A 22,442-nucleotide genomic window follows, 5' to 3' on the forward strand; every position below is an offset into this window, starting at 1 on the left:
GCAAACACGGACCTCTAAAACATCAGAGTTGGGATCAGGTGCCATGGAGGAGTGAGCATCCCCTTCCGACCTTTCACATCCGCCGTCTGATCCTTGTCATGATCGGGATAACTCAATGATGCTTCATTTATACTCTATTTCAACAGTCGCCTTTAATGAACAATATTTATTGTAAATATCACTGAAAAAGACTAATGAGCGGTTGAGTAATTGTGGCACTAATCGCTAATACCTAGGAAATCAGTGTCATGCCAGACGGAAGTATCTTTTATTCAAAATAGTTACCCTATTTATAATCTGTGCAGATGGAATATTGCAGGAAATTTTAGGGTGCTTGGTCTTGAAGGGAAAATTTTTTAGACATTTTATCTACGAGAACATAATGAAGTTTAGGAAACTGGAGTATGTTCTTTTATTTAGTAAGATTTTTCAAGGTGAGATTGATCATATATTTATTCAAAACATTTTATATATATATATATATATTGAAACGCATACACCTGCTGAAACCTGTAGTATTATAATGACCCACTATTTTATGAGTAAAGGTTGCAGACGTTTCAAAGTTTGTGAGCCCTCCTGTACCTGTCAGAAATCAAGTAATGACAAAGATGATTAAAAAATATCTATGAATTTATTAAGATAAAAAGCACAAAGTCAAACGCGCTCTTTAATGTAGTTCAGGTCTCTAGGTGTTGATATTTTCTCAGGGTGATGCCTGGCTATTCATAAGAAGGTGTAGAAGTTCTGAGAAGGTGATAATCTCTATTGATAAGTAGAAGGTACACTTGGTATAGAGAAGGTGTAGAAGGTGACCTATCAACTGAAGGTGTACACAACTATGGTACCTATCCAAGGTACATATAGTGTAGATAATATACAGGCTATATAATTGCAGTTATAATTCTAGTTGAAGGTGATAAAAGGTGATGGAAGGTGTTGAACTCTCTCTAGTTGCACCTTCTAAGGAAGGTGAGTAGGGATGCTGAATATGATACAGAAGGTGGTGATGGTGTTCCTACTAAACATCAATAGATCATGAATGGAATGTATGTTCAAATCTATGTAACTAATAGAGAAGGTGCAAAATATTCACCTTCGGAGCCGGATGGTCTGGCTGGAAAAGCTGCTGCTAGCTCATTTTGATGACCGAAGTGATGATTTCAGGTCGGGATCGGCCTTATATAGTGTTTATCACGTGACCCTTCATAATTATTCATGAAGGAAGATGGCGTCTGCGAATGAAAACACTGCTGAATTCTGCCTAGAGATTACGACTGATGCGGCTTATACAAAGTATTTAACGATGTCTTAACATTCATACGTGAGTAATTAAAAGGTGTAGATTCTGCTTATTATGTCTATAAATCATGGTGAATGGTATTTAAAGCTGAATCATCTTTCCGAGGTGACGATGTGCTGAGCACGTGTTGACATAATTATAGCTGGCTGTCAGCTGGGTGATTACGCTTAGTAATTCTATATAACACAAGTTGCTGATAGACAAAGTTGATAAATAGTTGTCTCTGCACCTCTAACTAATTGTTGAATAATCTTGGGGTTGTATTTCTCGCTGGATACAAGAATTGTTCGATCCTTGTTTACATACACTGTAGTACAGTACCGCACAAAAGTAAACATCAATACACATGACAATTGTAACTTCTTCATATCTCAGGAATAATCATTAACTACTATTATTCCTATTAATATAACATTATATATTCCAACAATATCAACAATAAATAAATCAGTAAACAACTATTACTGTCACAATGGGTTCATAACATTACCCCCCTCCTTCGAAAAATCATTTGTCCTCAAATGACAATCAGTCTTCTTCATGGTGATGAGTTGAGCTTTCTATTGATGGTTGTTCACATATGGTTTGAGGCGGTCATGATGTACAATCTTGGGCTTTGAGTGTTTGTTTTTCTGGATTTTGAAAATGACGTCATTCAATTTTTGTATGATGGTGTAGGGACCCTCCCATTTACATTGTAGTTTGGGACAGAGGCCCTTTGACCTTTTGGGGTTGAAAAGCCATACTAATGCATTAGGTTCTAGTTGTAATATATTTGACTGTTTGTCGTAACGCCGCTTCATGTTCTCTGAAGATAGTTGGAGGTTTTCCCTTGCAAATTGATGAATTTTCTCTATTCGTTGCTGGAGTTGAAATGCATATTCTTCGCTATAGTCTGGAAGATTGCTATCAACTATAGGGGTACCATATAGCAATTCTATAGGTAAGGTGACTTGTCGACCAAACATCATCTCATTGGGGGTAACTTTAGTCGTTTCATGCACTGATGATCTGTAGGCTAACATTAATAAGTATATATGTTCATCCCAGTCTCTTTGATTTTCTGAAACAAAAGCTGACAACATGTGGTTTATTGTTCGATTTCCTCTTTCGACCATTCCATCAGATTGGGGATGCAGGGGAGTTGTTCTAGTTTTCTGAATTCCTAGCAAGGTGCACACTTGCTTGAAAACTGTAGACTCAAAACTCGTACCTTGATCGGTATGGAGCTGTAAAGGTGTTCCAAATATGGACACTATTCTATTGACAAAAGTTTTCGCTATTGTGGTAGCCTCTTGATCCTTTATGGGGATGGCTTCTAACCACTTGGTGAAGTAATCACCGATTACTAACAAATATTTATTTCCTGTATTAGTTCTAGGAAATGGACCCAAAATATCCATGCCTACACGTTCAAAAGGTGCTCCAACATTATATTGTTGTAAATGCGCCCTCCATTTCTTTGGAGGTGGCTTCTTGCTTCCACAAAAATGACAATTGCGACACCAGCTCTCTACGTCTTTCTTCAAGCGATGCCAGTAATATCTCTGCTGAACTTTAAGTAAAGTTTTCTTAATTCCTAAATGTCCCCCAGTGATTCCATCATGTAATTCTCTAAGAATTGTCTCTTTCGCTGATTCAGGTATTACGACTAACCAAGAGGTAAAACCTCTTGTGTTTTCAAACTGTAATATAAAATATCGTCTTTCAGTTCTAAAGAATCCCATCTCTGCCAGTAGAATTTCAAAGTATTGCCCATTGCAGCAATATCTGCCCATTCAGGTTTATAACCTTTCTCTTTAGCATCTATAATGAATTTCAGTATAGGATCATTTCTCTGTTGTTCCTTCAATGTTGCGGACTCTTCAGTTGTTATTTCTGGTATTGTAATTCTTCGTTTTGATCTTGTAATTGCATTTACTACTTTTCTAGAAGTTGTCGTTTCTCTCTGTTCTTCTTTTAACTCTTTATTTTCTATTCTGGTACAGTGTGAACATCCTGGTTCAACACAGGGTCTGCGACTAAGAGCATCCGCATTGTTGTGACTTCTGCCTGCTCGGTTTTGAATCTCAAAATCATATGTAGCTAATACCTCAAACCATCTGGCCATTTGTCCCTCAGGACTCTTGAAGTTGAGGAGCCATCTAAGTGCTCCGTGATCTGTTCTAATAATAATGTGACGTCCATACAAATAGTGATGAAAGTATTTCAGAGAGCTAACTATGGCAAGAAGCTCTCGTCTAGTGACACAATAACTCCTCTCTGGTTTTGTAAAGGTTCTACTGTAGTATGAAATAACTTTTTCTGACCCCTCCTGGACCTGAGATAATACTGCACCCAACCCAGCTAAACTAGCATCAGTGTCCAGGATAAAAGTGCCTTCCTCATTGGGGTAAGACAGAATTGGGGCTGTAATTAAAGCATTCTTCAAAGTTTCAAATGACTGTTGACACTCTTCGTTCCATTGAAATCTTGTTGATTTTTCTGTTAATCTGTGTAAGGGCTTTGCTTTATCTGCATAATGCAATATGAATTTCCTGTAGTAGGATGTCAATCCAAGAAAGCTCCTTACTTCTTTTGTAGACTTTGGTGTTGGCCATTCTTTGACTGCTTTGATTTTGTTTGGATCTGTTGAAAGACCATTTTCACTGACTTTGTGACCTAAGAAGAGTACTTCATTCTGACAGAGTTGACATTTATCTGGACTCAACTTTAGGTTGGCTTCTCTTAATCGATCAAACACCAGTTTTAGGTTTTCAATTTGCTCATCAAATGTTTTTGAATGAACAATAATGTCGTCTAAGTAGACAAGGCAAATATCATATGACAAACCATGTAGAATTCTCTCCATAAGCCTCTCGAATGTGGCAGGGGCATTACATAGCCCGAATGCCATTACAGTAAATTGATAAAGTCCTCCCCCCGGATAAGAAAATGCTGTTTTCTGTTTGGCATCCTCTGATAGACCAACTTGCCAGTAACCTGACTTTAAGTCAAGTGTACTGTAGTATTTTGACCCTGACAGTGCATCTAAGGTGTCGTCAATTCTAGGTAAAGGATGCGAGTCTTTTATGGTGATGTCATTTAACTGGCGAAAGTCAACGCAGAATCTAAGAGATCCATCTTTCTTTTTCACAAGTACAATGTTGGATGACCAAGGGCTCATGGATGGCTCTATGATGCCCTCTGACCTCATTTTAGAGATTTCCTCATTAGCTTCTTTCAATTTTGCCAAAGGTATTCTTCTTGGTCTTTGTTTTATTGGTCTGTAGTCTCCGGTGTTGATTTCATGTTTTACCAAAGTTGTGTGGCCCAAATCTGAAGAGTTCTTTGAAAATAGTTGTTGGTATGAGCAAAGGAGGTCTTTAAGTTTGTGTTGTTCTTCTGGAGCTAAATGAATGCTTGATCTTTCAATCAGGTCTTTAAGGTGCTCAGGAACTTGCTGGGATTTTGTTTCCAAGGGATTTGTCTCCTTCTTTGAAATACTTTGAACTTTGTTAAAAGTGAAGATATCATCAGTTTCTACATTCTCACATGTAGCAGCAATGGTGCCTTTATAAAGCTTACAGGGTTGATCGAATAAGTTTATAACTCGTAATGGTACTATATCTTTGCTGGCATTTATAAGTGACTTGGCTACTAGAAGTCCTTTTCGTTCAATAAATTTTTGTGTGCCCTCAATGAAAGCGGAGTGTCCTGGTAGATAACCATCTGCTGTGGTGCCAGGTACAATCATTTCACTTCTAGGGGAAATTTCAATATCTTCTGAAATTGCAACTTTACAACAAGTTGACAAAGCATTGTTTGCAAATCTATGGCAGGGTACTTCTTCACCCTCCAATCCTATGTTCAAAATTTCTTTGGCTAAGTTGACATTACAATTGTGCTTGACCAGGAAATCTAATCCCAAAATTCCATCATTGTCGATGTTTGCAATCAGTACATTGTGATCATAGCACGTAGAACCAATCGACAGAGTAACTTTGCACTGTCCATGAAATGGCGTACTTTCTCCTGTTGCTGTTACTAGACTGGTGTTGGCTGGTCTAATATCTGGTTTCAAAGAATTATCTAATCTGTTGATAAATTTTTCACTCAACAAGGTGACATTTGCACCTGTGTCAACAAGCATGGCGATATCTTCATTTTGCACCCTCACTTTAACAAATAATCCCTCATTCTTTGACCAAGATTCATTAATGATGATGGTGTTGGGCCAGTTTACATCTGGGGTCGACCTCTGGCCCTTGAGTCCGACGCTTTTCCGTTTCCCTGATAACTGCTGTTCTGTGCTGAAGTTCCATTCTGATTGCTGTTTCTTGGGGGTGTTCGATTTGCATTGTTTTGTTGTCTCTGGTAGTTTTCTGGCTCTCTTCTATGTTGGTTCATGGGTTGATAAGATTGATTGTTGTAATATCCTCCCCCAACCCTATTTTGAAAATTAGAATCTCTTGTTCTGTTTTGTTGATAGTATCTGTGTGGGGGAGTTGGCCTCAAACTGTTAACAACCTGTTTAAGATCTTGACATACTGATTTCAGTTCACTCCTCACACTGGAGAATTCATCCTTTATTGTTTTGCATATATCATCTGGTGACTGTTTTGTAATTGTGTAGGAATCGGTACTTCTAGGAAAATCCGTTTCTCTCTGTAGGGTTCTGACGAGGCGCCCTCTCTGTTTGTCTGCTAATCTAAAAGTTTCCAAGCGGATTGCTTGTGACTCTGCTTCACCGATGTTTTTAGGATGAGCTTCTCTTATTCTTAGTCTCATGTCTATCTCAGGCAAAGCGTCTACAAAATGATCAATTGCCAATATATCTGTGATATCAGCTGGAGCGTTGGGGTATGCTTGCCTGGTCAATTTTCTTATAGCTTGTGCTAGCTCTGGTATGGATTCCTCCTTTCCTCTGATTCGAGTTTGCAGTCTGGCGCGGAAAATCTCGGCTCTTTGCTCTGAACCATATCTAGTATTTAGAGAGCGTACTATGCTTTTGTAATCTCGTCGTTCTATTTGACTGAGTTCACTTAAAATGGAACGTGCAGGGCCTTTTAAGCATCCTGCTAAGTGAAGAGATTTGCTTGTGTAGTCCCACCCATTTATTTCAGAAATTATTTCAAATTGGGTAAGGTACTCTTCAAGATCTTCACTACCATCATAAAGTTGTGGTTTTGTATGAGTTGTTGCCCTTTGATTGTGAATTGAAGAATGAGAGGGATGCAATATGTCCCTATTTTCCCTGTTTGTTTCAGGTGATGGTAGTGTAGGAGTTGTCTCCCTTTGATTGCAAACTCTTGGTTGAATATAAGATGAACCCTCAATTTGCCCAAATGTGTCAGGTGATTGTGTCAGAGTTCTCCCCCTTGTATTGTGTGGAGATGAGTCATGGGGATGTGATGTTTGATTAGAACTCTGTACATTTGGTACAATTGTTTCAGTTTGTGGTGACTTGGTCATTATGGTGTTGGTTTGGCAGCTATGATTTGTAGAAGTCAGTGTTTTGTTTGTTTGCCTAACTTCATATGATTTGGGGTTGTGATTGCTCAGGTGTTGATTCTCAATTTGTGCAAGTCTATTTTTCAAGCATGACAGTTGATTTTCTAAGTCTGAACGCAGATCTGCTACATCTCTACCTAACCTATGCTGCATATCATAACAGATTTCTGTAGTTTCTGAACAAGCATTTCTAATTTCAAGTTTTAAGCTCTGCTTTAAAGATAGTAACTCTTGGAGGATGGTGGAGTTACCTCCCTTCTGAGCAGGACCATCACCTTCTGCATCATATGCACCTTGGATGTTTTGAGATACATTTGGGGATGTGTCTAATTCTCTATCAACGTACAATGGATGCTGAGATGAATGATGTCTAGGATTAAATATCACCTCTTCACTAGAATCTATTGTAGGTGCTGAGACAGTACCTTCTAGAGTTGATGTACCTTCTATGCTTGATGTAGACATCTTGTCAAACTACTTAATTTCACAAGTACAGAATAAATAAGGGCCCCACGTTGGGCGCCAATTGAAACGCATACACCTGCTGAAACCTGTAGTATTATAATGACCCACTATTTTATGAGTAAAGGTTGCAGACGTTTCAAAGTTTGTGAGCCCTCCTGTACCTGTCAGAAATCAAGTAATGACAAAGATGATTAAAAAATATCTATGAATTTATTAAGATAAAAAGCACAAAGTCAAACGCGCTCTTTAATGTAGTTCAGGTCTCTAGGTGTTGATATTTTCTCAGGGTGATGCCTGGCTATTCATAAGAAGGTGTAGAAGTTCTGAGAAGGTGATAATCTCTATTGATAAGTAGAAGGTACACTTGGTATAGAGAAGGTGTAGAAGGTGACCTATCAACTGAAGGTGTACACAACTATGGTACCTATCCAAGGTACATATAGTGTAGATAATATACAGGCTATATAATTGCAGTTATAATTCTAGTTGAAGGTGATAAAAGGTGATTGAAGGTGTTGAACTCTCTCTAGTTGCACCTTCTAAGGAAGGTGAGTAGGGATGCTGAATATGATACAGAAGGTGGTGATGGTGTTCCTACTAAACATCAATAGATCATGAATGGAATGTATGTTCAAATCTATGTAACTAATAGAGAAGGTGCAAAATATTCACCTTCGGAGCCGGATGGTCTGGCTGGAAAAGCTGCTGCTAGCTCATTTTGATGACCGAAGTGATGATTTCAGGTCGGGATCGGCCTTATATAGTGTTTATCACGTGACCCTTCATAATTATTCATGAAGGAAGATGGCGTCTGCGAATGAAAACACTGCTGAATTCTGCCTAGAGATTACGACTGATGCGGCTTATACAAAGTATTTAACGATGTCTTAACATTCATACGTGAGTAATTAAAAGGTGTAGATTCTGCTTATTATGTCTATAAATCATGGTGAATGGTATTTAAAGCTGAATCATCTTTCCGAGGTGACGATGTGCTGAGCACGTGTTGACATAATTATAGCTGGCTGTCAGCTGGGTGATTACGCTTAGTAATTCTATATAACACAAGTTGCTGATAGACAAAGTTGATAAATAGTTGTCTCTGCACCTCTAACTAATTGTTGAATAATCTTGGGGTTGTATTTCTCGCTGGATACAAGAATTGTTCGATCCTTGTTTACATACACTGTAGTACAGTACCGCACAAAAGTAAACATCAATACACATGACAATTGTAACTTCTTCATATCTCAGGAATAATCATTAACTACTATTATTCCTATTAATATAACATTATATATTCCAACAATATCAACAATAAATAAATCAGTAAACAACTATTACTGTCACAATGGGTTCATAACAATATATATTTTTTTACTGCATTGTACTCTGTAAATTAAATCATATAAAGCATATATCAAAAAGAATTGGATTTAAAAAAGTCTCAAGATCTACAGTATGTATACTATTTTGTTTTGTTCTTTGCTAAACCTTAATTATGTCCTTTGTAGTATTTGGATCTCTTCATAATCTTCCCTGCCGCAGGACTGTGGATATCGATAAATATGATTTACAGTGTCAAACCTACCACTCTATATACATTGTAAATCACGTGATAGAGGATGGATTCGAGAGGCTATCGCAACTTGACGTATTATTTGGGTGTAATGTTGAGAATTCATTGGTATGTGGACAACACTACCCCATTAACTCAACAATCTCTGGTATCTTCCAGCGCGCGATCAGCACCTGTAATGGAAAGAACATGTGTACTTTGAGTAAACAGTATTTTGAAGACAGTGAGAATTTATTTCGAAGCAATTGTCCATCCCTTCAGAGTTATCCAAATACGATGGTTCGTCAGAGTATTGAATATGAATGCATACCAGGTACCATGACGTCATAGAATTGTTATTTATATTTGTGTAGGGGTAGCACAGCAAAAATGACAAATATTTCTGTCTTACAATTTGTAAGTTTAATTAATGAAACAAAAAATCAAGGTACAATAATTTAAAAAGTTAATGACTGCAATATCTCTTATATCTACCTAGAATTAATAAATACATAAACATTATTAAATAAATATTTGTGCAGTTAAGGTACATGTTCGTACCTAATATTGAACAAAAATTACATGTAATAATCCAAAATTGATTCTCTTCAGAAACTGAGAGATCTGTCATCGATATGTGTACATATCTAAATGTAAGTCGCGAGGGAAACTTATATTTGAAGGCAGACGGTGGAAATAAGATTTGCATGTGTGAAATATTGGGGACCGTATCCGGATTACTAATTCTGCGTTCTTACAAGACAGGCATCACAACTAACCCGAGGTTCCAAAATACTCCCGAAAGTAAGCAATTCTCTGCGTATGATAATTTATCCAAACAATCATATTTGGTTGGATTAATACGACTTCTTGAAACAACATTTTCAGAAACAGAGAAGGAAGGAGACACAGTGTACGGGCGAAATTTGTCAATCAGAAGTGATCGTATATCCATTACTGTGAACTTGACATCCCTAGAAAGCATGGTATTTCTGAAAGTATTAATTGAAGGTATGTTGATATCAACATTTTTTTTCTAATCTTCCTCTTTAATATAACACAGAGAACAGAGACCTTGCATTTTGCTTTATATCCAAGAATGAAATCATATTGATGTATTAAAACCGTCATCAGAAAAGATCGTAGTCCATCAACAAGGAGATGGAGTATGCACTTACATTAAAGGGAGACCTGGTCTTCAATCCATTAATTGGTCATAAAGATCATTCATTTATACTGTCAAAATTAGTAAGATAAATTTTTACAAAAATTATCTTTACTTTTTAATCCTGATAAGGATAACTGATTTATGTAAAAGTATTGATGAATAATGGTATTCATTAAAGTAAATTTACGTTAATCTTTAGATGGTACCGCTCGAACACAAATGTTGGATCACATTTCAAATCTTAGGATATACTGGTAGTGATTTTATAAATCAATAGGTAAAAACCTTAAGATAACGAACAGTGATGGATCTCAATAAACCTACAAACAATACAAATTTGTGAACAGGGCATAAACCACGGACCCCTGGAAATTGCAGAGGTGGGATCAGGTGCCTAGGAAGAGTAAGCATCCCCTCTCGAACGGTCACACCCGCTGTAAGCCCCGCGATGTATTGATCAGGTAGACCGAATAATCCGTGGTTAAGTTTAGCATAAAACAATGGCCTAACAATCGGTATGAAATATATCAGTCAAAAAATAACGCAATAATAATTCGTATTATTTACTAACAAGGTCATTATAACGACCATAGAAAATACAAAATGCTGACTTCAAATGAGATTGTTCGATTGATTGAATGTATTATGTTTACGCCCCGTTCAAGAATTTTTCACTCATATAGAGACGTCACCATATACCGGTGAAGGACTTCAAATTTAGACCTTTACTCGGCACTGAGGGCCATTGAGCAGTGAGGGTTCTTTTTCGTGCTAACGCCTACCGCGACACGGGGCCTCGGTTTTTAAGGTCTCATCCGAAGAACCCGCAACTTTCACTCAAAGTGTCGAGCGCTTGGCGAAGGAACAGTTGCTACCTATTTTTTATCAGTCACGGCCGTGATTCGAACACACGATCTTGAGGTTTTTGGAATCCCTGTAACGAACTTATTTGTAGTCAGAGCATGCTCTTGAGTATCGAATAAATTGGGAGACATAAACACCATATGTAGATGATAGTGGAATATTACTACTCCACATATTTTTACATTACATTAGTTTACATATTAACTGAATATAGAAACCAAGAAAACAATCAGATCAAAAACTCTTCAGTCAAACTAGAAATTTGGTTCAATGTAGAAAGTCGAAATAAAATTATTTTAACAAAATTAGATAAAAAAAAACAAAAACAAAGGATCTCTTAAGAAATTATGGTTACGGTTAAAAGAAGCACAATATCAAAACAAAATTAAATCAGATAGTAAAACAATTTCACGCATTGATGGATATTTTTTTTCTCTTCCAGATAAGTATATACCCCCGAGTACCCAAATTCCGACACCATAATTGGAAAACACACCTCTTTACCATCTGAATTATTTTTTGAATTGTGTTTTGTTTGCAACACTTACATGTAGTTATGAACTTAAGCACTGTTTTATCTACTCTTTTAAAAAATTCAGTTATCGAGCTCACATAACACTACTGACAGTCAGTAGAGAGCTCGCTCCCTGATTGGAAGATCGTGAGTTCGAATCTCGGCCGCGACAGACCCAAGTCGATAAAAAATGGGTAACAACTGTTCCTTCGCCATGCACTTGGCACTTTGAAGTGAAAGTTGCGGGTCCTTCGGATGGCACGATAAAGATCCCTCACTGCTCAATGGCCCTGAGTGCCGAGTAAAGGTCAAAATTTGAAGCCCTTCACCGGTATATGGTGACGTCTCTATATGAGTGAAAAATTCTCGAATGGGACGTTAAACAACACACAATCAATCAATAACACTACTGATATTAATGAACTTACATTCGATGTACATTACATCATATGAATGTAACTCCGTCACGTAGATATTATATTTATATATATATATATATATATATATATATATATATATATATATATATATATATATATATATATATATCCAAAAAATGAAAAGAAATATCACAGTGTCCGGTAATTAATATGAAAATTAAAAATAACAAGGCAACAATGTTAGTAAAACGTAAGCGCTTTCATTATACTTCTTCAGACGTTTTACAATTCAAAACAATTCAAACATGTGACGTTATAACGCTACCTGATGATAACGTCAACAACAATGCAATGACGTCACAATGCTTATAGAGGAAACAATTATAGAGTCTAAGTAAAATTACTTTGTTCATTAATAGCGTAATAAATAATAAAGTCATGAAACAGTCTATATTAAACTATTTAAGGACGGTTTAAAAATCTTGATGAAATGTTTTTCTTTTTCCCGTCTTTCTAAAAGATTTTCTGTTTTGAGTTTATAAAAGGGATAAACTGAGAATTGTCCCTGTCCACAAACAGCAAGATGTTCACTGAGTTTTATTTTTCTGTACTCGGGTTGGTTGATATGTTGTCTATGTATGCGTATACGAGTGCGTAGTGTGGTCCCCGTTTCTCCTATGTATAATTGTCCGCATCCAGCGCATGTTATACAATAAATAACATTTTTAGATGCACAGGTCATATCTGCATTGATAGTAAATTCTTTATTTCCGAGTGTAAAAGTACTTCCCTCTTTAATATACTGGCAGGTTCCACAACGTGAATCAGAGCATTTATTGACCACATACAAATTCCGTTGGTGAAATGTAGATTTACACAATATTCTTCGGAGGTTTTTAGGTTGTCTTTTACTGTTGATGAATATTATATATATATAACTGGATTATCAGTTTCCCGAGAGTGACGGAGTTACGGTAAAGACGGAGTTAGAGGGTTATAATAATATTTTTAAAATAACTTATTTTTCAGAAAATGCCGCATCAGTTGCCAGAGCGGAATCCCTGATCTTCCATGATCCTTCAACTATCGACACAACCAAGAAAAGTACCAATAAAAACTACACCAAACCTGGATTTCTAAAATCACTGCTCTCTACAACTGAGTCAGCTGACTTGTCATCTAATGTCCAAGTTAATACTGACTTTGGAACACACCAAGGTACTCAACAGTGTCAGAAGAGTAAGTTGAAGGCCAATATCATGTTAATCATCTAAACGGGAATACATGTTTCGTTTGTTAAAACGTAAATGAAGTATTCAATTGAAAATTATAGAATACAAATGGAAAATTATACAATACAAATAAAGAAAAATATACAAGACAAATGGGAAATTACCCGGTATATAATACAAATGAAAAATTATAGAACAGAAAGTTATACGATAAAAATTGAAAATTATACAATACAAATGGAAAATTACGCAATATACATTTCAAAAGATTGAACATTCTAACGTTTGGCATGCCATAATTAGAAAAAATTATTTAGACATGATAATAACACAAGATATCTAAAGAGAATTACATGGAGTACCCCACTCCCCAGAATCGCAGGAATTTAGACTTTCGTCGCCTGCGTGGCGCAGTGGTTAAAGCGTCTGTTCTAGAGTCGCGGAGTAAGGAGTTGATCCTCATGTCGCGGGTTCGAATCCCACTGCGGGACGTGGAATATGAGTGAAAAAATTCTCGAAAGGGACGTTAAACAAACACTTTCAGAAATAAATGCACTGGCATACTGTTTACTACCATTGTTTTCTACACAAAACAGCGTCAAAATTCTGCAGGAAAATTCGTCTCACACCATGAAGTGGTATGTACTAATTTTTAGGGGGATATGTTCTTGGATTTTGGATAAAAATCTGTTTCTAAAATTACATCGGAAAAATATCGTATTGATTTTTAGGTCACCTGAGTTTACTCAGCGTGCGTCGTGCGTTAATATTTGAACATTTTCAGCTTCTTCTCTGAAACCGCTCAATGAATTTCAACAATTTTGGCATATAGCATCTATGGGTGAAGGGGGACAAAATTTGTGAATTTCATGGTCCCTGCCCCTCCCCCCCCCGGGGCCTGAGGGGTGGGGCAAAAACCACTAAAATTAATGCAATCTTTAAAAATCTTCTTCTTTACTCCTGGACACCAAGCAGTCAAACTGTTGGCATGATTGTAATGAGCATTAAGCCCTCTACCAAGATTGTGAAATTCATGGCCCCAGGGTTAGGGGTTCTGGGGCTAGGGTGGGGCTATATAGATCATATAGTAAAAGTGCATTATTTCTTTGAAAATCTTCTTCTCTGCTCCTGGGTATTAAATAAACTAAGTACATAGTTATGATGAAGAAGAATGTCTCTTCCAGAATTATAAATTTCATGGCCCCTGGATCAGGGGTTCTGGTGTTAGGGCGAGGCTCTATTGATTATATAGTGAAAATGCATTAATTCTTTGAAAATCTTCTTCTCTGCTCCTGGGTATGAAATAAACTAACTAAGTACAAAGTTATGATAAACAAGAGTGCCTCTTCCAATATTGTGAATTTCATGGCTCCTTGGTCAGGGGTTCTGGTGAAAGGGGGGGGGGGCTCTATTGATTAAATAGTGAAAATACATTAATTATGTGAAAAATCTTCTTCTCTGCTCATGGGTATTAAAGAAACTAACTAAGAACATAGTTATGACGCAAGAGTGCCTCTTCAGAAATTGTGAATTTCATGGCCCCTGGATCAGGGGTTCTGGTGTTAGGGCGGGGCTCTGTTGATTATATAGTGAAAATGCATCAATTCTTTGAAAATCTTCTCTGCTCCTGGGTATTATTTAAACAAAGGAAGTGCATGGTTATGATAAGCAAGAATGCCTCTTCCAAAATTGTGAAATTCATGGCCCCAGGGTCAGGGGATCTGGTGAAGGGGGGGGGGGGGGCTCTATTGATAATAAAGTGAAAATTCATAATTTCTTTCAAAAAAAAATTTTCTAATTCTGGTTATGAAGGAAAGAAAGAAGTGTATAGTTATGATGAGCAAGGATGCTTTTTACAAAATTTTTAAAACTTGTGGTCCCAGGGGTTCTGTTGTTTCTCTGAGAGGGGGGTGGGGGGGGGCTCTATTGATAATATAGTGAAAATGTGTGAATTCTTTGAAAATCTTCAACTAATTGCATAGTTATGATGATGAGGGTACCTCTTCCAAATTTGTAAAATTCATGACCCTGGAACATAGGTTCTGGTGTTAGGGTAGGGCTGTGTTAAATAGTGAAAATGCATTATTTCTTTGAAAATCTTCTGTGCTCATGAGTATATTGGAGGCAAACAGAGTAAAAGTTTTAATAAGCAAGGGTATTTTTACCAGAATTTTTGAACATCTGGACCATTTAGTCAAGTGTTCTGGTCCTGGCCAGGGCTCTATTAATTTATATTCTACTGAGTGAAGTTATTCCCCTTTGCCATTCACCTTTGATAATTAATCATTGTAGACAATGTATTTATAAGGTTAATAAAATAAGAAAATTATGCAATAACATTAATTGTATAGTACAAAAAGTACTTTCATAGTTTTAATGATCAGGTAGACTTGGAAATAATAGATGAATAAAAATGTGAGGCCAATGTGAGAGGTAATAATATCGGGTTAAAAATAGATACTTTGTTAAAAGTCTGCATGGTAATAGTGATAAATGGGGGACAGATAGATAGATGCTAGACCAATTATTTTGTTTATTTTAATCGTACTATTTTTCTTGCTTTTGGACAACAAAGCTTCATTTATCAGTTTATGGATCATCTAAATTGTTGTACTCAGATGACCGTTAAGGCCCTTGGGCCTCTTGTTATGGAAAATAAAACAGAAACAAATTCTATTTATTCACTGCAATATTTAAACATTGGAATTGAATTTTAGAATCCACTCATTTTTAAATTTGCTATCTGGCCTGGATTAGTACATACCTCCTCATGGCGTAAGTTGAATTTGCAGTCTGCAAGCAGAGTTGACGCTGTTTACGGAGATTAAAGAAAATAAATACAAGCACGTTATATATGGTTGTGTAGAAAAATTATCGTACAAGACAATGATAATAAACAGTTTGCCAGTACATTTCATCTGAAAGTGTAAATGGCCTAGGAGGGGGTACTCCATGTACTTTGAGTTAGACACCTTGTGTTATTATTCTACTATGGGTAAAAAGCATGAATACAGCCTGTGGTTTACCCGTATTTATTTACAGTTTTACAATCCGATGTTGAAAACTTATTAATTCGAAATGAATTTTTTTTATGTTATCGAAAAATAGTACTAGTAAGAAACAAGTTTAAAAAAGTTATTAAAATGAATAGAAGATAATCAAAAATTGCATAATTATAATAATTTGAATTAATTGGTTGTGAAGAGAACAGTTTTGTTTGGTATTGCCAAACATTTTGGTTTAATTCAAGTTCATTCTGGTGAAAGCATTCAATTTGTTAATACAATTAGGGCGGAATGATTTTAGCCTTTACATCCAGAATTTTTCTTAGCTTTTTCTCTGAGCATCGGTTCATTTTGGGTTATGGTCAATAATCACTACTGCCATGTCCTCAAATTTGTAAACTTCAAGGTTGAAATGTTTTAAAACAAACGAATTCATTGAGTACCATGGTCTTATAGTACAATGGTGTTGTTTGACTCTCTCGTGTTCCCAACATATTGTTTGGAACAAACCTAAAAGCTGATGAGATATATACAATTGTATGTTAGACAGGACAATTTCTCTAATATTTTTCAGTATATATATATATATATATATATATATATATATATATATATATATATATATATATATATATATATATATATATATATATATATATATAAAACTGTATCTCACTTCCATTCTCAATGACTGTGTAGTGTAGGGCAGCGCCGCGAGAATTCCATCGGCATCGAAAGCAAGTTTTTTGACCTGCCTAGATAGCCGAGCGGTCTAGCGCGCTGTTCCTGTACTGCTAGGAGACAGATTCCGTAGGTCGAGAGTTCAACTCCGGGCTGGGGCGGAAGTGGGTATCCTTATAAAAGTGAATTTCTTTGTGCTTTCTATATATATATATATATATATATATATATATATATGTGTGTGTGTGTGAAATAACATACCGCATTGCTCTTTTCATCTTGATAAAGAATTTAAATGATTTATTTTTTTTTTCATATTCTAGAATATCATGGTTGGTTGGTCACGGGTACCATTTTAGTTTTTCTCGTTGTCACATCTCTTTTCATCTGGAAATTCAAACCTGGAAAAAACAAGTGAGTGTCATTGCTGTGAAACAATCTCTCTCTCTCTCTCTCTCTCTCTCTCTCTCTCTCTCTCTCTCTTTGATGACCTAAATAATTTTTTGTTTTTTTTTCGTTGTTAAGGATGATGTCCACAGACACTTCCGATAGTACAAAGAAAGGGAAGAATTTGACATCAGTAGAGAATATTGAAAGGAACAATAGTGCCATACAAATATCGTCAGAAATGTCACACAGAGTTGTGTACACAAGCCTTATTTCATCAACGGATCAAACTGAAGATTACGAGGAACCCATTCACTTTCCATTGCCACAATCTAATGTGTATATTGAGATTCTTCCAGATCTGAAGTGGAGTACAAAAGAAATTGAAAAGTGAATAATCACCGAATTTTCAGTTTATATAATATCTTTTAACGTGAAGCTGTGAAATAATAATATATGTACCGATGAAACATTGCATGTGTTTTACTTCATAAAAGCAATGACATGAATCGGAACTCGATATTTTGAGATACACAAAATATTTGTATATCATATATCATATAGAATAATATATCAATTTAATTAAACTGTGGGAACATAAACTGATGCCCTAAATCAACGCAAAGAAAACGTATATTTTAAAATCAAGCATAGTGTATGAATGGTCATTTGGGACAGCTATACCGTAAAAGAAAAGAGTGCACTTTGCTAAAAGATTTTGATTACCCATTCGTTGTTTTTTTTTTTCAAAAAAAAAACAAAACATATAGCAAGAACTTTTATTTATTAAGTGATACAATAAATGTATGATTCGTTTGCAGAAAATTTGTTTGTAATACTACAAGTAGTTTTGTATTTATACGCCCTACAGACTCTATTGAATGGATTTTCTGTGTTACGTGTTGGTATCAATTGAGACTGATGTTTTTTGATCAGGAGAAAAACAAAGTTAATGTAATTTACAATATATTTTTATGCCCCCTGATCGAAAGATCCCGGGGGTATATTGTTTTTGTCCTGTCTGTCTGTTTGTCTGTCTGTCTGTTGTCAACATTAACCTTGCCCATAACTTTTGATCGGTTGAAGGGATGACTTTCATATTTCACATGTGTATTCCTTGTGACAAGACCTTTCTTTGGGTACCATCGTATTCGACCTTTTGACCTTGACCTTGGAGTTTGACCCACTTTTGTAAAATTTTATGAGACTTTAACCTTGGCCATAACTTCTGAACAGTTAGTGCTTGGGGTTTCAAACTTCACATGTGTATTCTTTGTGAAAAGGCCTTTCTTTGGATACCAACAACTTTGAGCTTTTGACCTTGACCTTGAAGTTTGACCTACTTTTGAAAAACTTTAACCTTGGCCATAACTTTTGAACAGTTGGTGCTTGGGGTTTCAATCATCACATGTGTATTTCTTGTGACAAGGCCTTCCTCTGGATATCAATCTCTTTGACCTTGACCTAGGAGTTTGACCTACTTCTGAAAAACTTTAACCTTGGCCATTACGTTTGAACGGTTGGAGCAAGGGCTTTCATACTTCATATATGTAATCCCTGTGACAAGACCTTCCTTTGGATACCAACCACTTTGACCTTTTGACCTTGACATGGGAGTTTGACCTACTTTTGAAAAACTTTAACCTTGGCCAGAACTTTTGAATGGTTGATGCTAGGGCTTTCATACTTCACATATGTAATTCTTGTGACACCACCTTCCTTTGGATACCATTCACTTTGACCCTTTCACCTTGACCTAGGAGTGTGACCTACTTTTGAAAAACTTTAACCTTGACCATAACTTTTGAATGGTTGGTGCTAGGGCTTTCATACTTCACATATGAAATCCTTGTGACAAGATCTTCCTTTGGATACCAACCACTTTGACCTTTTGACCTTGACATGGGAGTTTGACCTACTTTCGAAAAACTCTAACCTTGGCCATAACTTTTAAATGATTGGTGCTAGGGCTTTCATACTTCACATATGTAATCCTTGTGACAAGACCTTCCTTTGGATACCAACAAATTTGACTTTGACCTTGACGTTTTACTTACTTTTAAAAAACTTTAACCTTGGCCATAACTTTTGAACAGTTGCAGCTAGGGTTTAAAATTTCACAGGTATATTCCTCGAGACAAGACCTTTCTTTGGGTACCAACATTTTTTATCTTTTGGCCTGGATTTTGACTTGCATTTGAGAAACTTTAACCTTCGCCATAAGCTGCCATACGGGGGCATCAGTGTTTCACAAACACATCTTGTTTTATTATTATCTTTCTTCAGTAATAGAACAAATGTACTATTCCTCTTATCCTATTTTGACTTGGAACAGTCTTTATTCAAAAAAGACATTTTTTTTAAAATAAGTATAATATTGGTAATCGTGTATAGATTGACCTCTTCTAAATTCAACTAATAAATCATCAATCAGTCAACTTTCCTTAGTTTACTTTCCTAAGTTAATAATACAAGGATATCGGCAGTTTTGTTTAACCTCAATATTTTGTAAATTCTATGGTGATACAATGCCCTTGTCAGTAAAGACAATGTTTTTTTTTAAGTAAGTGTTTGAAAGTATATCTTCATAATATGTTTTAAAAAACATACATTTTTGCTCAGCAAAAATATGGAGCAAGGACTCATTCTACGTTTAAAAATAGAAATACAATTTAATGACGCAACATTTGTATATTTTTGAGAAATATTTGGTCAAGTTACTCAAGGGTCATATTTCAAGCAAGTTTTAAACGCCACCACTTTTTTATTAGCTGTGTGGTGTATACGTAGTGGTTAGCGTGTCAGTCTGAAAGATATTTATACTTAGGACTTTTAGATGGGTTCAATACTAAAGAATCCCCCCTTTTTTTTACCATAGATTAATTTTTGCCGAGAGAATTTTTCCGCAGAAACGTTTTGTTTGTTATAATTTCATGCCTTTCAATAATTAGAACTTTGCTCTAAAACTTAGTTCATAAATTAAATTTGCTTTTACATATTTTAAGCTATAATGAAATATATGGAGATAACGAACAGTATTCAACCTCGAAAGTCCATTAAACAATACAAAATAGGAGCAGAGCAAACACGGACCTCCAAAACATCAGATGTGGGATCAGGTGCCATGGAGGAGTGAGCATCCCCTGCTGACCGGTCAGTTTGTACGCCTTGTACGCCCATCTTTTTATCTTTTTAAAAAACAGAGGGGAAAACTGTTTATAGGTCGTCAGGTCCTGATTAAATGAGTGCATCTTCATCTGCCACTTTGAGCCAAGGATACCGAGATTCTCTATCTTTACCTTAAAGATTAATGTTTTGTGACAAATATTATTTCCTAGACTCAGAGTTTTAGATATATACCCGGTATGACTATATATCCGGTAAGATTATTTTCAGAAAAAAAATGTGTTCACAGCTGCATCATGTCGTCTTTGATAGTGTTAATTTTTTCAATCACCATGTCCAAGAACTATGTGCCTTCACAAGCGTTTATACCTCTCAAACATCATGTCTTTTTTTTGCTTGAATATTCTGATGTTAATAATAATAATAATAATCTTTATTCAGGAATATGCATTATGCAATGTACATGAATATTGAGGTGTGAGTATTATACACATATAAAACTTAATTGAATAGACATGATTTAAGAGATGAATTTAAAACGAATTAACTAATAAATCTTATTTTGCATATAAATCAACTAAGCATATTATATTGTATATATGCCTAAACCCAAGGATAGCCCATGAAAGCCAGTATGGCTTATTTCCAATATGGTCCTTGATGTATTTCATTAAAGTATTTGCATATGTTCCCGCCCGTCCAGCACTCACTCACTTAGTGATCAAATATCTATCTTAGTTTTTTTCTATCTTCTAGGCTATTATAGTATTCTAAAGTATTTCTACATATCATTTTATAATCACATATTATGTTTTATAGCTACACCATAATCGTTTTTGTATACAAAAGTTGGAACTGTGGAACCCTTCAGTGCTTTTATTCCAGACTTGTCAATTTAAGAATTTTAATTATTGTAATTTACATGCACCTGTCCCTTGTTTTGAAATATTCTCATTGAATGCTGATGGACTGTATTGCCCAATAGTTACTGAAAAAAACTACTGATAACATAGTTCACTTCACTTGATGATAGATTGATATTTCAGCACCAGAATGATTGGTTATAATTAGCAATTTACCACCTTTAACTAATTAAGTTTATCACTGTTTCTTTACAAGAAGGCGGTAAATTAAAGCCCGAAAAGGTACAAGAAGATCATTTAAAAGTATCACATTTTCCAACATCTTCAGAACTAATCTTAAATATTTTAATTTTACTATGCTTTAGAAACATTCAAGAGATTACACTTTTTTGCAGAAATAGTGGAATAGTTCGTCATCTGATATAGAATTGTTATGCTACAATTTCCTCTTTTTAACAATTTTCAATCATCAGAAAGTCAAGTGATGTCACACTATAGTGCAAATATCAAGGAGGTATTCGTGGAAAAAAGATTTCACTTACTTGAACACGATCTTTAACTCGGATGTAGGCTTAATTACCACAAACGGACGGAACCTTTGGAACCTTGGATGTTGTATTTCGAGAAATTTGTACACAGAACGCATGTAAAGTACTCAAAAAGCATCTTCTATTTGTAAAATTTATTAGACCTTTTAGGAGATAAAGAAGGGCGTTACATGGATTAGAGATTGACGATGTTGCACACTTTGGAACTTATCATACTGCACTTTCTTTTGAATTTAAAAGGTACAGTAACCTGCTTTTTCAGCACTATTTTCCCTACTGATCACAAGGAAAGTGGACAACTCAGCAAGGGTTTTCCAAAAACTGTTATCAGACTATAAAAAGTAAGAAGTACATGATTTATTATTGTTCAATTCTAGCAGAAGCTACACTTCTACTCATAAAAACACGAAAGTGATACTTAGAAAAAAAAGTTTCAAGTTTGCATGGTATTTTGAATTTAATCACTGAATGTGTCATGTTTCTGGATTTTTTTCTTCTTTTTTTTCAAAATTCATTTCCGGAGAATATAAGTTTCGTGTCATTTGATCTTGTATTTTAAGCTGAATGTATCCTGTACAGCTCCCCTTGTTTGGAAACACAGCACTGGAAAAAGTACGAAGTCCGTTGTCCCGAGAATCAGACGATATATATAAGACAGCACAATATTAGAGATAGCTGTCAGGATGAAGGATTAGGATGTGATGAAAAGACAGTTAACTCTTGTAGTTCTTCCTTACCACTCAATAGAACAATTACAGATTACCAGACACCATTTACAGAGTCTGTAAATAAATGCAATGGCAAAAGGGAGTGCATCCTGTTCACAGAGTACTTTGAAAGGATTGAATCAAAGGA

The 22,442-nt window shown here is 35.6% G+C and overlaps 1 protein-coding gene across 1 annotated transcript in view; it reads left to right on the forward strand.

Moving 5' to 3' along the window:
• The first annotated feature begins 9,526 nt into the window (after positions 1-9,526).
• The window catches only part of LOC133172121 (uncharacterized), a 13,327-nt gene continuing 411 nt past the window's right edge, over positions 9,527-22,442 (forward strand). The window contains exons 1-6 of the mRNA XM_061306938.1: positions 9,527-9,623; positions 9,708-9,830; positions 12,775-12,963; positions 16,987-17,077; positions 17,189-17,421; positions 22,148-22,442. The exon at positions 22,148-22,442 is cut by the window's right edge and continues 68 nt beyond it. Coding sequence (XP_061162922.1) covers positions 9,527-9,623; positions 9,708-9,830; positions 12,775-12,963; positions 16,987-17,077; positions 17,189-17,421; positions 22,148-22,442 — 1,028 coding nt within the window. The remainder of the gene's footprint in view (positions 9,624-9,707; positions 9,831-12,774; positions 12,964-16,986; positions 17,078-17,188; positions 17,422-22,147) is intronic.

The sequence above is a fragment of the Saccostrea echinata genome, unplaced genomic scaffold (genome assembly GCF_033153115.1).
Source record: "Saccostrea echinata isolate AGI-Se365-2 ecotype Australia unplaced genomic scaffold, CSIRO_AGI_Sech_v1 ptg000054l, whole genome shotgun sequence".
Classification (NCBI taxonomy): Eukaryota; Metazoa; Mollusca; class Bivalvia; order Ostreida; family Ostreidae; genus Saccostrea; species Saccostrea echinata.